At 38.4% G+C, this 16667-nt stretch overlaps 1 protein-coding gene across 1 annotated transcript in view; it reads right to left on the reverse strand.

Moving 5' to 3' along the window:
- SNW1 (SNW domain containing 1) overlaps window positions 1-16642 on the reverse strand; it is a 30500-nt gene extending 13858 nt beyond the window's left edge. The window contains exons 1-5 of the mRNA XM_045807719.2: window positions 16543-16642; window positions 13855-14008; window positions 9999-10160; window positions 1050-1145; window positions 849-955 (exon numbers count right to left, since the gene is read on the reverse strand). Coding sequence (XP_045663675.1) covers window positions 849-955; window positions 1050-1145; window positions 9999-10160; window positions 13855-14008; window positions 16543-16556 — 533 coding nt within the window. The 5' untranslated portion in view covers window positions 16557-16642. The remainder of the gene's footprint in view (window positions 1-848; window positions 956-1049; window positions 1146-9998; window positions 10161-13854; window positions 14009-16542) is intronic.
- Between the last annotated feature and the right edge of the window lie 25 nt (window positions 16643-16667).

The following is a 16667-nucleotide window of genomic DNA, read 5'->3' on the forward strand; positions in this document are numbered from 1 at the left end:
GCAGAGCAGATAGCAATGGAAATAAGAGAACTAACAGCAATAATGAGTTATAAGCAAAATGTAAACTAGAGTCGTATTAGTTCGCAAATAATCCATCGCTGTCCATTTTCCCCCACAGAAGGCATGGTGTTCAATTTCACAGATAAGAGGTCTAGAAAATGGTACCTATTTTGTAAGTTTGCATTTGCAGAAGAAACGCCCCATAATATTCTCACCAGGCAGCTTAGAATTAGTAGTTCTTAACTAATCATAGGTTGTAAAACAGAGAAAAAATAATAGTAGCAGCCCTACAAGCTCTGATTTTTCTTGTAATACCTACATGTGAATCATCTCTCTACACAAGGATTTAGTTGAATGAAATCCTTCAAAATTTATAAGCATTATAAAGATGACTATTATTATATAAATGATATTAGTACACTACCACTATTTTGCTCTTATACTATTATTACAGGTAACTACTATTATATAATAAATTATGACATTATCAATATACTAATATTATTTATACCATTATATAAACATTATATATGTTATATAAAGCCTATTATATACAAATGGGAAACTATAAGAAATATTAGTGGTTTGGATCATATGTTGTAAGTAATTATTAATTTCTAAAATCAAAAAATATATTTTGAAAATAGCCTAATAGCTAGTATCTTCTAAGTAGATCTCTTAAAAAAATTCTTCTGCTTTCAACAGTCTGCACAGAGACAATAGGCTTCAAGTCATTATTCAAAAAATTACATTTTCTACTGTGACTAAGTAGGATAGTGAAAGAACACCAGGACCCCCAACACCAGTCAAGTCCGACATGAACCTAAGACTTCCAGGCAAGGTCATACCGAATATACTGAGCAGGAGCCAGTTTATCAGCAGCTCGAACTGGCATGGCTGCAGCAACCTTCTGTGATACGGATTTTTCTAAGGCTACCCTTGTCTTTTCTGTTATCTGAAATAAGAAGTACCATATTGAGTGGTTTGGAAGTTCATAAAGATGTAGAAAGTCATCTAAAATACTTATATATATCTCAATGCCTTATTACCTCTTTAATGGCTTCTTCATCAGGTCTTTGCAGGTCTGGGTCATCTGCATTCATGACTTCCTTGGGAACCAGGTCAGTATACTTGCTATAAATGACCTAAAATGTTCAAACACAAGCAGGCTCAAGAAAAGCAGAGAATGAAAAGAAGCAACCTCATTAAATCATTTCAGAAGTCAGCACACTTATAAATTTAGGACACAGATTTTGTCTTTTAGATTTTAAAACCAAGGAAGCTTAAAATATATACACAAATTATTGCCCTGGCTATATAAGTTAATAATTTTCCTTTGACCTCATGCATTTAAATTATTTGAGATCTTCCAATCAAGTCACTATCCAAATAAATTGTGCCAACAAAATCTTATGCATCAGTGATCCCTATTTTTGAGGCTCACTAAGACTTGAAATTAATGATGATATAAATTGCCTATAGCACCATTATCTTGGATTACAAGCTCATCAGAATTTAAGTCAAGTTACCAAATAATTTCCAAATTCAGTGGGCCCACAAAATTTCATTGACCTCACCCTACTTATAATGTTTGTCTTTTCTGGCATCAACTCTATTCACAGACTAAGGAAATGAACACGTGCCATGGTCAAAAAACCCAGAACACTTCTGTGGAAAAAAAAGAAAAGCAAAACATATTCTATATACACAACTTATTTTATATTATTATCCAAATTTAGGATGGCTGTAATTTCTACTGGGCTTACCATGTTTCTATGAGGCTGACACTGATGTGATAGGCGCCCCAAAAACAGAGTATTACTTTCGTGTCCGTCTATACTTTTTGAATACTTTCATAAAAACTTTACATGGCAGACTTTACAGAAAAAAAAGAGGTACCGGAAATTTAGCAAATAAACAGCATTCTAGATTTTGCTGCTTGAGTCAGGAATTTTTGATACACGTATAAAGAAAGAACAACTAATGAATAGAAAGAAAACCGAATTCCCAGGTACTTAAGAGCTTCAAAAATTACTACCATAAGCCAACGTCTTATATCAATAACTGCATTCTACCATGACATTCCTTAAAGATAGCTTAAAAGAGGGGAGCCTGGGTAGCTCAGTCAGTTGAGCATCGGACTCTTGATTTTGGTTCATTTCATGATCTCAGAGTGGTGATATTAATAGCCACATGGGGCTCCATGCTCAGTGCAGCGTCAGCTTGTTCCCCTTCCTCCCCGCCCTCTGTTTCAACTCTCAATCTCTCTTAAATAAATAAATAAATGAATAAATGAACAAATAAATAAAATCTTTACCAAAAAACAGCTTAAAAGAAATGCAGGCTATTCTTAATTTTTTATTGCAAACAACAGAGCAAAAACCACTTCCTGGCCTATACAACCTGACCTGGCTTTGCCTACAGCTTTAATCTCCCCCTGTACCTCTCACTTCTTCATTCATTGTTTCAATCACATTAGCTCTTCCTGTATTTTGAGCACAACATGCTTTTCTGGAATTCTGGGCCTTAAAAGTGTTGTTCTTAGTTCTTCATGTGAGTTCTCAAGCTCTGAGTCTCAGTTCAAAGGTCATGAACGCACTGAAGCCTCTCCTGACTACCCTTGCTAAAGCAGCAACCCCTCTGCACCCACTCAGGGTCACAGCACTCCTATTACTGTCTTCAAAGCATTGCTCTCAGTATGAAATTATTTTCCATTTTACTTGTTTGTCTATATCTCTATTAAAGTAATAATAATAGCTAAAATTATTAAGCACTTATTTTGTGCCCCTACTCTTTTGCTTTATATATATTAACTAACTGAACTTTTCTATCAACCCTGAGGTACGTACAATGATTATACCTAAGTTACTGATGAGGAATCTCTTATTCATTAAAGTATCTCCAGGGCTTGTAACAATGCCTGGTCCACAGGAGGCATTCAAGTCAATATTTTTTTTTAAACAAATGAATGAATATATTAATTTTAGAGATGTTCAATTCTATGCTAACAGTGATGGTTATTTTAGGCCCTGCAGAATGTTCTCTATAATCTATGGACCTATCAGAAAAAATTACCTCATGGCTATAGGCAAATCTCTAGCTTGTCTTGTTTTTCTCAGGAATGAGACAAAGGATCAGGCAAGAAAGTGTAGACAGTTTACCACAAAACACGACCACTGATATGTGAGCTGCTAGTGTCACCATCCTATCAGTGTTCATCTGGAAGGGACCTAAAACTCACTCTGGAGACAAGAGTGAGGCTCAGAACAAGGAAATACATCCTAAGATCACACAGCTAGTAACTGACCTCAAAAGTCTTATTTCTTTTCAAGATTGAAAAATTTATACCATATGAGTTTAAAATTACATAATAATACTCTAGAAATAATATCTAGACTATGAAGAGTTAATTACTTTTACACAGCAATCATTACAGGAAGGGATTCTAAGTAAATGGCTCCCCGGTAGTCATATATGCTCAACATAACGTCTCAATACTAATTTAGCATACAAGAGCCATTTGCTGCTTCTTATTTGGGTATTCCAAAGTTAATAACCCTTTAAATGAGCATCAATAAGATTCTAGAATCTCACAAAGCTGAGTGAAGGATATCTGAAGAGCAAGATTCCTCCATGGTAATTAACTATAAAACCCCAAATTTTTATTGCTTGAGAACCAAATGTGCTGAAGAAACTCAGTATATCCCAGGAGGCAAAGGGGCTAGGGAGGGTTATCTGAAAAATATAATATACTCTACAAGGTATGAGGAGCACAAATGAGCTGTGTGAACAAGATAAAGCAATAACTCATCTGTGAAACTTTTTTATTAGTGAAAACTGGAAAAGGACTGGATTGACCTGACAGGAAAAATCTGTCAATATAGTCACCATTTTGGGGGTAAAAAGGAAACACCATATTTAGACTTAGCTAGTTTGTGAAATCATATGAACAAGGCAAAATACAATTTATCTTGGGGTCAGTGTAAAGTTGCTGGGAGTTATTTTTTTGGGCAGAGGAAGGGGTTGAAGGTATTCTTTGAGGTAGTATCATGTATATAAGATTTTCCACAAAACTATTTCAGAAGGAAAAATGTCAACATCAAGGCTTTTTATTTCAAGATTTATCACTCAAGTCACAATGGGGGGGGAGGATTTAGTTCCATCAAAATTTAATTCAAGAAATGTTTTTCCCTACCAATTTTGTATTACTATAAGTCTTGTGTATACAGTATTTATTTTACATGTAGAGAGATCTATGGCCTTAGACTTGCTCTAGAATATTATCCCTTGCAATCTTGCCTTTTTTCTTAATCTCTTATACCCAGGGCTAGCATTTACCATACTTGACCTTTCACTATTAATATTTCAGTGAGAACTCTCAGGTTTCTGAAGAAAACCAGATTCCTCTGATATAAATCAAAAATCTTTGCACTATAATGCAAATTCAATATTCCAATAAACTATTTTCATCCTATGCCAAAGACTCTGAATATCAGCCTTCTGAATGATTATGAATTTTTAAAGCCCCATTTTAAAGCCACATTTAGTAGCCAATTCCTACTTCCAAAACAGAAAAATCAGTGGTTTTAAAACAGGGCATTGCTGCCACCTCCAAGGCACTACAAAGTGGCAGTCATGTTAAACATTACACAATGCTCAAGACAGTCCCAAACCATCAAGAAGTGTTCCCTCCTCCACACGCATTTGCCAATATGTACTCAGTTAATGTTGAATTATTAAATGCATTCAAAAACTTCATACATTAACCCACCCACTTTTTAAAAAATTGTCTAATATTTATTTATTAAACTTGTGTAAGAAGTTCAAATATATATTCCAAGACATAAAGTCCAGCAAGGAAATACATCCACCAGGAACAATGTTAGAACAGGCCAAGTAGCCACTCTATTCACTATCTTCTCAATTCATTCAGTGCCCTGCTCATTCTGTTAAAAAATCTTCATTCTGTGTGGTTGCGTGTTTAAAGACTTTATGTTTTTAAAGCAGTTTTAGGTTCATAGCAAAATTCAGAGTAAGGTACAGAGATTTCCTATATATGTCCTGTCCCTACACATGCACAGCTTCCCCCATTAGGGTTAGGGTTAGGGTCAGGGTTAGGGTTGATATGAACCTCTGAGTGGTACACCTCTATAAACTACTAGTTTTGGATTCATCTGTAGTGGCTACATTTTAGACAAATATGTAAAGCTTTCAGTGTACAAAGGAATATACTTTAGAGACCTTTTTGGCCAGAACCCTGAAGTGTAAAAATAAACAGTTCTAACATGTCTACTCTACTTTCAAAACAAAATAATCACCAACATACATGGTTGTTAGAAAAAGAAAAAAACTTTCAGACATCCTCTGGGCATCAGAGAAAATTTGTGGTTTCCAATCTTGAACTGTAATGCAAAATGGGCTAAAAGGGTATGTATGTCTTTCAAAATTAGTCAACCTGCCAATACCAAAACAAAAGCAGCTGAAGCCCACTGAAGGTCTCCATGGCCCAGGGGACACTTCCAGTATATGTTCTGCTGTATAGGGACCTATTTTTCCTTTTGCAGGAATGGACTATGCTTCCCTACTGGCTCAGAAGACATGGTTTTCTGTTACTCAGTGAAAACTGCTATCGCTTCTCCAATAATCACTGATGAATGTCTGTGTGCCAAGCTTACAGGCACTAAGTTAGGTGCCAAAGAGAAATCCTAAAGATATCATCTCTGGCCTCATAGAGCTTATAGTCAAATGACACAGATAGCGGTGAACGGTTAAGTACAGCAAAAGGTGATGACTGCTATGATAAACATAGGGAAGAGGAAGGAAGGAAACCCCATTTAACCAAGGAAGATTAGGAGGAGTACCCTAAAACAGTGACGAGCAAGCTGCGATTTGAAAGCAATAGAATTTACTCAAAGAATAGGGGTAGAGCTTTCCCACGCACAGGATGGCATCCATGGGAAGCTCCCATGGTAAGAGAGAACGTGCCATATTAGGGGAGCTGCCAGTAGTTCCTCACAGCAAATTTTTACAGAAAAGGCCTGAAAGTTTTTTCTTCTAAAGATTTAAAAAAATTTTTAAGTCGTCTCTACACCGAATGTGGGGGCTCGAACTCACAACCCCAAGATCAAGAGTTGCATTTTCCACCGACTGAGCCAGCTGAGCGCCATGAAAGTTTTTTCTTCTTTAACAACTATGTACAATGGTGATTATTTTGTACTGAAAATAAATAGAATGGCTAAAACTGGACTTTTTACTTTTGGATTTCAGTATTCCGGTCATGAGAGTTGAAGCTAGGTAAGGAAGGGGTCAAGTGTGCCATAAGAAGCCTGGCTGGTTACCCCGAAGGCCATGGAAAGATTTTAAGTGTGCACACTTGTGTGTGTATATGTGGAGGAGAGACAGAGAAAGAGAGAACACTAAACAAATAAACAAGGATGAATTTGTTTTTCTAGGCAGGCAAAAAAAATGCCAAGGAGATGGGTTCAGACTCTGTTGTAACTGGTAAGGGCCTGAATTAAGTAGCAGAGAAGGGCATATACTGAGAAGTGTTAAGAAGATAAATCATGGTGACTAAACAGATGGAGGGCCTAAGGGAAACATAACAGAATGGAATGAGTGCTCAGCAAAGGCTTTTTAGAGAACATATAACTTTATGTGTCACATCTGACATCTGAATATCCTTTGACCCAGAAAGTCCACTAAGAATTTATTTTACACAAATACTCATGTGCAAAAAGGTATTTGTATATGGATCTTGAATAAAGTACTGTCTGAAAACTAAAAAATTAGAAACTACCAAAGTTTTTTTTTTAAATAAACCACCAATGCTTAAAAACAAAAATTCAGGCCCAAGCACACCATGGAATTCTGTATCAATTTTTTAAAAATAAAGCAGACCAGGGTACCTGGGTGGCTCAGTCAGTTAAGCCTCTGATTCATGGTTTTGACTCAGGTCATTATCTCAGGGTCATGAGATTGAGCCCTGTGTCGGGCTCCATGCTCAGTTTGGAGTCTGCTTGAGATTCTTTCTCTCCCTCTGCACCACCCCCTACACGTGAACACACTCTCTCCCTAAAATAAATAAATCTTAAAAAAAAATAAAATAAAGCAGACCTATATATATTAATAAAAATCTTCAAAACATATTAAGTAAAAAAAAAAAGCAAGTCAATGAAAGTCATGAATATTAAAATCTCATTCGTGTAAAAAAAAAAAGAGATGTTTATGTGTATGTATATTAAGTGGGAATATGTATACATCAATGTCTAAATCCATAACAATGATCTGGAAGGATGTGTATCATTATAGTAACAGTACTTACCTCTGGGAAGTAAAGTGGGAGAAGTGGGCAGAACTTTATATACATACTTATGTACTGTTAATATCTTCTACAGTAAGAATTTATTCTTAACGTATTTTTTTTTTTAAGATTTTATTTATTTATTCGACAGAGATAGAGACAGCCAGCGAGAGAGGGAACACAAGCAGGGGGAGTGGGAGAGGAAGAAGCAGGCTCATAGTTGAGGAGCCTGATGTGGGGCTCGATCCCATAACGCCGGGATCACGCCTTGAGCCGAAGGCAGACGCTTAACCGTTGTGCCACCCAGGCGCCCCCTTATTCTTAACGTATTTTTTTAAAAATCAACAAAATAATGGGGAAAAAAGAACTCTCACACTTTTAGCATAGTCAATTAGGAAGACATCACTGCTAGTCGCTAAGTTAGAGAACAGAGAAGGTAGATTAAGTGGAAAATTATGCATTTAGGTTTGTATTCGATTGGCAGTGCTTTGGGAAAATCTTATAGATCTGCCCTTGCAGACACTGAGATATAAGGACCTAGAGCCCAGGAGAGAAAACTGGGCTGGAGACACAGATCCAAGTCACCAAAATGAGTGGCTACTTTAGCGAAGGGAATAAATTAGTCACAGAGATGGTGCTGTGAGAAACAAAGTCTTAGAGACTTTTGCCAGAATTTATCTCAGCAGACTGGCTGAGGTAAGGCTCTATTACAGTGAAATGAAGAATGGAAGAAATAGAACAGAAAACAACAAGCCAAAAAGCTTGAAGGAAAGTGAAGAAAACTAGGTGGAAATTTGGAGGTAGCTGGAGGGAGTCCTGAGGGTAGTCGGGGAAAAATTTTCTCACAAAAGATGAGAAAAGCAAGCATATTTAAAAGCTCACAGGAAGAAGCCAATAGAGGAGGGGAGGTAAAAGTCATGGTTGAGAAGAATAAAGAAAGAGTGAGGCCATAAAGGAGAGGATAAAGAATGAAACCCAGGATACACCAGAGCACATCTGGCAAGATGAGGTTTAGCTAGGAGAACTTTCTCATAGAGACAAAAGGCAAAGTCAAGACACAAAGCCAAGTGCAGGATAAAGAAAGCGGACAACTTTCTTCCACTGGTCTTTATATGCAAACAGATGTCACCTCATCACCTGTAAAACTGAGAGGAGATGCAGAGAAGGAGAAGTTAGAGCTTGGAGGAACACCAAGGGAGCCCAGTTGAAACCCAAGACAGATTTGCGAGACAGTGTAACTGTTTTCCCTAAGAACTCAGCGGCCTTGATGCAGGAGCAGAGGATGGGTTGTCATTAGTGCTATTTTAGAGGATAAAATGAAAATGTTTCCAGGACAGCGAGACAAAGGACAGGTACTGAAGGTTTCTCAAGTATTTTTCCCAACATCTTCAATTCTAAAGAGATCTTTACCTTTATATGGAGCGCTTATTTACAAGGGAAAAAACTAGGTCTTCTTAAAAACAGTTCCTTGGCTCTGAGTGTAGCTGCTCTGTGATGAGATTATTTTAAGTAAATTTTATTTTTGGTCTTTGGATTACTTTGTAAGCAGGGCCATCATAAATCTGGATAGCAAGTGCTAGTTTTATACTTAAGGGAGAAAAAAGTTTGTGTAATTCAAATGAACTGTTAAAATAATTAAATATCTGTGTAAGTACTTTTTAAGTACATGAGAAAGAGAATTAGAAGACTACACATAAAATCTAAATTTTGATTTTTTTGAGGGGTGCTAGAATTATAGATTTTGAACAATTTTCTTTTTTTAAGATTTTATTTATTTGACAGAGAGAATGCAAGCAAAGGGAGAGGGAGAAGCAGGCTTCCTGCTGAGCAGAGAGCCCGACGTGGGGTTCGATTCCAGGACCCTGGGATCATGACCTGAGCAGAAGGCAGACGCTTAACGACTGAGCCACCCAGGCGCCCTGATTTTGAACAATTTTCTAGCATTTAAAAAATGTTAGTACTATAAAAGAGCTTAAAACAATTAAAATTTAACAATTTCAAATTGTTTTTAAAATGTTAAACAAATAGATGAAAACCCTAAGTATATCTAAGTTTTCATCAATTTGAGAGACTTCAAAGGAAAAAGTCATTGCTATTATGAAGTCATAATATACGGTTCATATTGTTATGAAGTCCTATCTTCAGTTAGCCTAAGTATATTTCATTGCTACTTCTTTTTTTTAATTTTTTTTTTTTTTTTTTTAAAGATTTTATTTATTTATTCGACAGAGATAGAGACAGCCAGCGAGAGAGGGAACACAAGCAGGGGGAGTGGGAGAGGAAGAAGCAGGCTCATAGCAGAAGAGCCTGATGTGGGGCTCGATCCCAGAACGCTGGGATCACGCCCTGAGCCGAAGGCAGACGCTTAACCACTGTGCCACCCAGGCGCCCCTCTTTTTTTTAATTTTGAGAGAGAGCGAGAGAGCACATGAGCAAGGGGGGAGCAGATGAAGAGAGAGCATCCTCAAGCAGACTCCCCACTGAGTGTGCAGCCCAACACGGGGTTTGATCCCAGGACCCTGAGATCATGACCTGAGCTGAAATCAAGAGTTGGAGGCTTAACTGACGGAGCCATCCAGGTGCCCCTCATTGCTACTTTTAATAAAACTAAACGGCCAGATATGTATCATTTACACACAGTAAAAACAAAACAAAACAAAAAACCTTTTCAAAAAATACTTATCATTGAGAGGATTACCTTGTCTTTTGACTGTCCTTGCCGAGCAATTGCATCATATTTAATTTTTCCTTCAGCATCCACCTGAATGGCAAGTGCATTTGACATTTTTTTCTTTCGCCCCATATCCAGTGGATACTGGGCCACGTGAATCTCTGGAAAAGCACCTCCATCTCCAAAATCCTATTTATTAAAAAGAAAAGAAAGAAAAATATTTCATCGTAATTTCAGATTCAAGATACATTCATTCATTCAACAATTATCGAGACATTGTTATGCTAGATGCTAGAGACATAGCAATAAAGAAAACAGAGGTCCCTGGTCTTGTACAGTGTACATTCTAGTGGGCAAAAATATAAAAAGCCTAATCTTCGGCTTGTGATAAATGCCTTGAAAATATAATGGGACCGCAAAGAGAGGCTACTTTCAATAGGGCAGTTGGGACAGCCTTTGTGAAGAAGTAACGTGAGCTAAAGCCTGAATAATGAGAAATCAGGAATGGGAAGATCTGAGGGAAGCATTTTCCAGGCAGAGCAAATAGTGTGAAGGCTCTGTTGCAAGAATGAACTTGGAATGTTCTAGGAAACAAGTGTCCAGTGGGGCTGGAGCCTGCTGAGGACAGAGGAGCAGACACACAGGTGATAAGCTTGCAGAGGTAGACAAACACCAGATCATGAAAGGGCTTCTAGACCATGGCAACAAATCTGGATTTTTACATATGTGGCAGGAAGAAATTAAGCAGAATGTTTAGGACAAGGAAAAGATCTTTAGTTTTAGCATATATAATGTTCTTAGTGAGTAACCATTCAAGCTATAATAGCACAGAAATGTAAAGAATTTTTTCTTGGAACCAGATTTTAATAACATATTTATTCATGTTCCATGAGAAGCAAATAAATAGAATAGAAAGGCCTCAGAAATGAGTTCAACACATTTCTAATGGTGACTGTATACAATTATTTAGAAGAGAGGATGAAGACTTCTAAAGTAGAACAAGCTAAGTAAAGCCTGTTGATGAAGTTTAGCATCATAAAAAGAGGCAGCTCATCAAATTAACATATGAATATTAAACATAATCTTTAAATAATTTTGTTAAATTTAGTAATATTTGCTTAGGACCTTATTATAATGTACAAAATATAATCTACACTCATTTAATTCTTGTATTTCTTCAACACCTCATATTTTCATATGGAAAAAATTCAAATTTAGAAAAGTTAAGTGATTTTCCCATGATGTCATAGCTGGCATATACAGGACTTGAATTCAGATCTTTTGACTCCAAAAAACTTTGTATTTTCTACTGAAAATATTTTCCTTTTTTTAGCTCAATAAAGGGCAAGTCAATACTACTAAAAAATGATAGGAAAAAATATTTTTAAAAATTTTTACTTTAATTCTAGCTAGTTAACATACAGTGCAACATTAGTTCCAGGAGTAGAATTCAGTGATTCATCACTTACATACAACGAGATAGGAAAAATATTAAAAGCAATCATTTAGAGGAGGTTTGATGAAAAAACTTTATGAAAATAACACAATTTTTTAAAAGATTTTATTTATTTATTTTATTTAATTTATTTATTTATTGGCGGGGGGGGGGGAGAACACAAGCAGGGGGAGCGGCAGGCAGAGGGAACGGGAGAAGCAGACTCCCTGCTAAGCAAGGAGCCCGATGTGGGACTCAATCCCAGGACCCTGGGATCAAGACCTGAGCAGACACTTAACTGACTAAGCCACCCAGGTGCCCTGAAAATAACAAACTTGTATGACCTCCTCCTTCAAGAAATATTCCATTACATCTTGGACATGTGATTTCCTAGATACAATATGCTGACTTGTAAAGAAAATTTTGGACATTTTAAAAAACAAACAATAAAGCTAAGGGAGACATTTTCTTATAAATTAGGCAGAAAACTGTTAAAGCATTCTCAAGAAAGGTGCTACCTGTACCCAGGCCATCAATCTGACACATGTTAGATTTGCTGGGGTTCTATAATAAGCACTTCAGAACTGTAGATGTGGCATTATGCGGTCATTAAGCTTACCAGAAAATCATAGCTTTTACTTTGAAAACTAGAACAAAATGCTTTCTCCATAGAATGTTCACTCCCCTACAAAAGCATTCACAGTATTTCCAGATTAGCTAGCCATTTTGGTTTGATTTTCAAATAAACTGTTCTGTTCCACCAGGTCACATGAAACCTTTAGTCAAGTAGGTTTTAAAAAGTTAATAGTCCCTGAATGTCATAATGCTGAAATGGAAATAAGGATGAGATTTCTGTTGTATGTAACACGATGCCTGTCACCTCCCCACCCTATAATCTATTGAGAGAGTAAAGAAAGAATATCTAGCATCCCTCCGAAGAGACACATTGTACTTCTCTTAGGCAATGCCAATCACTACCTTTTTGCCCCAGATTAAGAGGGCATTATAGCCTCCTTGATTATCTTCTATTTTGCCCTGCTTCTCACAAATTACACTATCAGTGAAAACAAAAGCAACAACAGCAATCCCTTAGTAATTTTAGTAAGACTGGCCTTCACACATTAGAATTAATAAGGTCTAGAGGAGAGCTGAGGAAAAAAAAAACAAGGAAATTTCTTAGAAGACATGATCTAGTTGTCTTCTAGGTTCCACAGAGTGTTCTGGTAGGTAGGGGGGAATGCCAAACATGGGAGAGACTGAGAATACAGACAGCATCTTGTAGGGTGCAAAGCAACAAATTTCAGTCCAATGAATACTTAGTTCATTATGATCACCACTTGGAGGCATACGAAAAAAAGGTAAAGGCATGAGCCCTTCATATTTGTAAGGTAAAAATCACAACCATAAAAGGACAGAATGTAGCAAAGTGATAAAATGAAAATACTTGGGTACAAAAATGAATGGTATAAGAACAGAGAATTTTAATAGGGCAAGGACATTCCACATTGGGAAGTGGAAGAGGGAAATTTGTAGGAGTCAAAAGGAATACTGAGAGACGGAGAAGAAAAAGGATTGATCAAAGAGGAAGTGGTCTTGGGGAAGCAAAATAGTTAAGTCTCAAATATTTGCTTTTCTCCCTAGATGAAAAAGGCGGTCAAGCATGGGAAATCTGCCCTGGAGTTAGGGAAAGGAAAATGTACTGAATTGTAGTACACAATACAGAGTAACTAGGAGGACAGGTACTGACAAAGAAGTTTGTTTTTTGGTAACAAGCTAGAGATATAAAAAGATCATTCCAGATTTCTTCTTTCTCCCTTACTGTCTCCAAATCAACCATCAAATTCTCTTGTATCTTCTAAAAACTTATCATCTGTATATTAAACCTATATAAACATTATCAAATTGAAGACAAGAAAACAGATGAAGAGAGCTCAGGATCTGTCCAGGGTCACACAAACAGTAAGCAGCACAGGTATGATGCAAAAACACTGATTTTTATTTATTCTTTTAAACTCCTTGCCAGCGCTCTTGCCACTACACTTTACGGGAAGGAAATCAGAAAAAGAAATGCTGCTGGAGTTTTCCCTGGAGGAAGGCTGTCTCTGCAGGGTTATGTGGCACTGTGCATTCAGGGAGAAGGAAGGGAAAGGCACCCGAACATGAACTTTTATTTTCTCCTCTTAGTTTCCCATTATTTTCCCTACACGGTAATTGCTAGATTTATAGAGGGTATGTTAGTTTCTTTTGTACATGCTTAATAGTTGGATATAAGAAAAGACATAGGCAGTGATCACAAAGCAGTGATAATAAGCCAGAAGAAAAATATCAGTGCCCTAAGCAGAGTACCTGTCTTACGAACTCACAACCAGGATTTCTAGCATATTGGCATTCATGTGCAGAGGTTCTAGGGTTTAAATTTATTTTATAAGGATTAGCACAATTATTTACCTCTAATAACCGAGGTATCCAGCCTTTCCGGTACCCGTATGGGGGAGGTTCTCTTCGGGAGGAGACCAACGAGGTCTGTCGTGATCTCTGGGATCTTGCTTTTTCTTCAGCCTCAAGCTGGTCCTGAGATAGCTGAGTAGGTGCAGGTAAAAAGCTATAAGCAAAGATAATAAAAGTCAGAATTTTAAAAAATTCTTACATTTGATCATTGCAATTTGGCCACCAGAGACTATTTTACCATCATACTTTTACCCTTGAGCAGAGGGTCAAACATTTTGATGATTTATGGCAGTATTAAATATCCATCATTTTATTTTGTCTGGAAAGAAATAAGTACTCAGAGGGGCGCCTGGGTGGCTGTTGTTAAGCGTCTGACTTCAGCTCAGGGAGTGATCCCAGGGTCCTGAGATCGAGCCCTGCATCAGGCTCCCTGCTCTGCTGGGAGCCTGCTTCTTCCTCTCCCACTCCCCCTGCTTGTGTTCCCTCTCTCGTTGGCTGTCTCTCTATCAAATAAATAAATAAAAAAAACAAATAAATAAATAAACAAATAAATAAAAAAAAAAACAAAAAAAAAAACCAAAGACAGTTACAAAGAAGCCAAAATATTTACTTATATTCTCTTTTCTTTACCTTCTGCTAGAAGAACTGTTACTAAAATGATCAAAAGGCAGGCAGCCTGCCAAAGCAAAGAGTTCAGACAATCCAGTAAACAGGTAACTTGGCCTGGATTAGGGTCTGAACATACTCTAACCTTCCAGAAGGTCTTAACTGTGCTGTTCCTTGTAAAGGATGACATTCCCACAAAGAGGCACACTCCTGTGGTGGCAGGGAAGGGGGAAGGAGTACATAGTGGGCTGTGGGCTGTATATGCAAGCAGAAAGTATACCTCAGTGGTTCTCAACTGGGGGGCAAAATAACTACAATGTAGGTATTTGACAATGTCTGGAGACATTATGATTGTTAAGACTTGGGGATAGGGAATGGGGGGGGGGTGCCACTGGCATCTAACGGATAGAGGCCAAAGATGCTGCTAAACATCTTACTATACATAGGACAGCCCCATACCAGAATGAATTATCCAGTCCAAAACGTCAAAAGTGCCACTGTCGAGCCATCTTAAGTCTACCCTTTCCCCTTTACCAAATAAAGCATATTAAATGCAAGTGATATTATTAGATACATAACCCCCAAATACACTTGCATTTAGAGAACTAAATCAGTATGACTTTAAATCTTTAGTTAGTAACAATAACTAGTGACACCAATACCGTAACGCATCACTATGTCAAGTCCCTGCTGTCCTTGGTAGATCTTGGAGATAAATAACATTTCACCTGGAATCAAATCAACCAGAACTCAATGAAACCAGAAAACTATGTAGTCCCCAAGACTAGCCATTTAAAGACTGTACTCTGCCACTGCAATTTTAAGCACACAATACCCACAACATCTCTGTTATTTTTCCTGTATTCTTTTCAAATTCCACCTTTTCCACAATACCTTTCCTAATAATTCTGGTAATCTTTGCTTTGGTGCCTCCCACCTGGAGGTGCACTCAAATGTTTGCTGCTTGTAACATTTACTAAAGAAAACTCCCTAGTCCACTCAACTTATTTAATCTAATTCTTTTGCACTTAAGGTTAGTATTATACAAGTGAGCATTTTGTGCTGTTCTTTCAAACCTGTATGCCCTGTACCCCATCTTCCCCATTTACTTTTGTATACACACAACCCCTAGGATAGAGCAAGTCACCCAAAATTAATTCCTCCAAGAATTTTCTGATTAAAACATTTTGTGGGATTCATAACTGTCATCAGCCAGGAAAAATAAGTGTGAGGAGAATCAACTGTGTTTAGGGAGCGCAAGCTTATGTCCTAAGACGATTACTTTCTTTACAACCATCTTTGACAACAACTTTTCCTGCTTGCATTCGCACTGAAAGTTTTTCCACTTAGATGGGGCAGCAAGGTCGCGGACTAGTAGGAGTTATGTAACTCCTCGGAATCTCCCAGTTAAGCATCTTTTTCTCAAAGGCGGGGACCACTTTACATGCGGTTACCAAGGCAACTGGGAACAGCAAAAATCTGAAGTGGTTCTATCTACGAAAGAAATTCTAAGGTCCAAAGTTAAAAGTGCGGAGCAGCGGTGCATTATTAGTAGACTGTGGCCACCACAGCGGCTAACTTAAAAATCTCTGTTCAGTGCCGGGCCCCTTTTTTTTCAGGAATCCTTGTTTCGGGGCACAGGCGAGACTTCGGCGGACACACGGCAGTAAGCCGGACAGTCAGCTCCCGCCGCTTCACTTCGCCCAAATAAGCCACTGCCCTCCACACCCCCGCCTTGTCCGCCCGAGCCGTGGCACGGACGGAGCGCTCTCCACAACCCCAAGATGCTCAAGCGAAAAACACGTGCGACTCCTGGCATCTGAGGCCGGAGAACTATTCGCCACGCCGAGGCTTTCGGCCTTAGTGAGGGGACGAACTCAACCAGGGAAAACGCTCAGGAAAGACCCCAGCTTCCGTGAGGCCTAGTCGCCCCGGAGGCCGGCAGGAGGGCCTAGCTGTGGTCGCGGCCCACGTCGCTCTGTGTCCCGAGCCAGGCCAGCGCTCGGAGACAGTGGGCAGAGAAATGAAAAAGGTGGGTACTCCCAGACCCTTCCGTATCGAGGACCCCCATCCACAACCCACCTGGTGAGCGCCATCTTCTTCCGCTTCTTCCAGCGCGAGCGACAGCACCGCGGGGCGGGTGTTTCCCCTGATGAGGAGGGGAAAGGAAGGAGCCCGCGATGCGCAGGCGCCTCAGCCGAAAGGCC

This window comes from Ursus americanus, chromosome 26 (genome assembly GCF_024610735.1).
Source record: "Ursus americanus isolate L20-20 chromosome 26, mUrsAme1.1.p, whole genome shotgun sequence".
Taxonomy (NCBI): Eukaryota; Metazoa; Chordata; class Mammalia; order Carnivora; family Ursidae; genus Ursus; species Ursus americanus.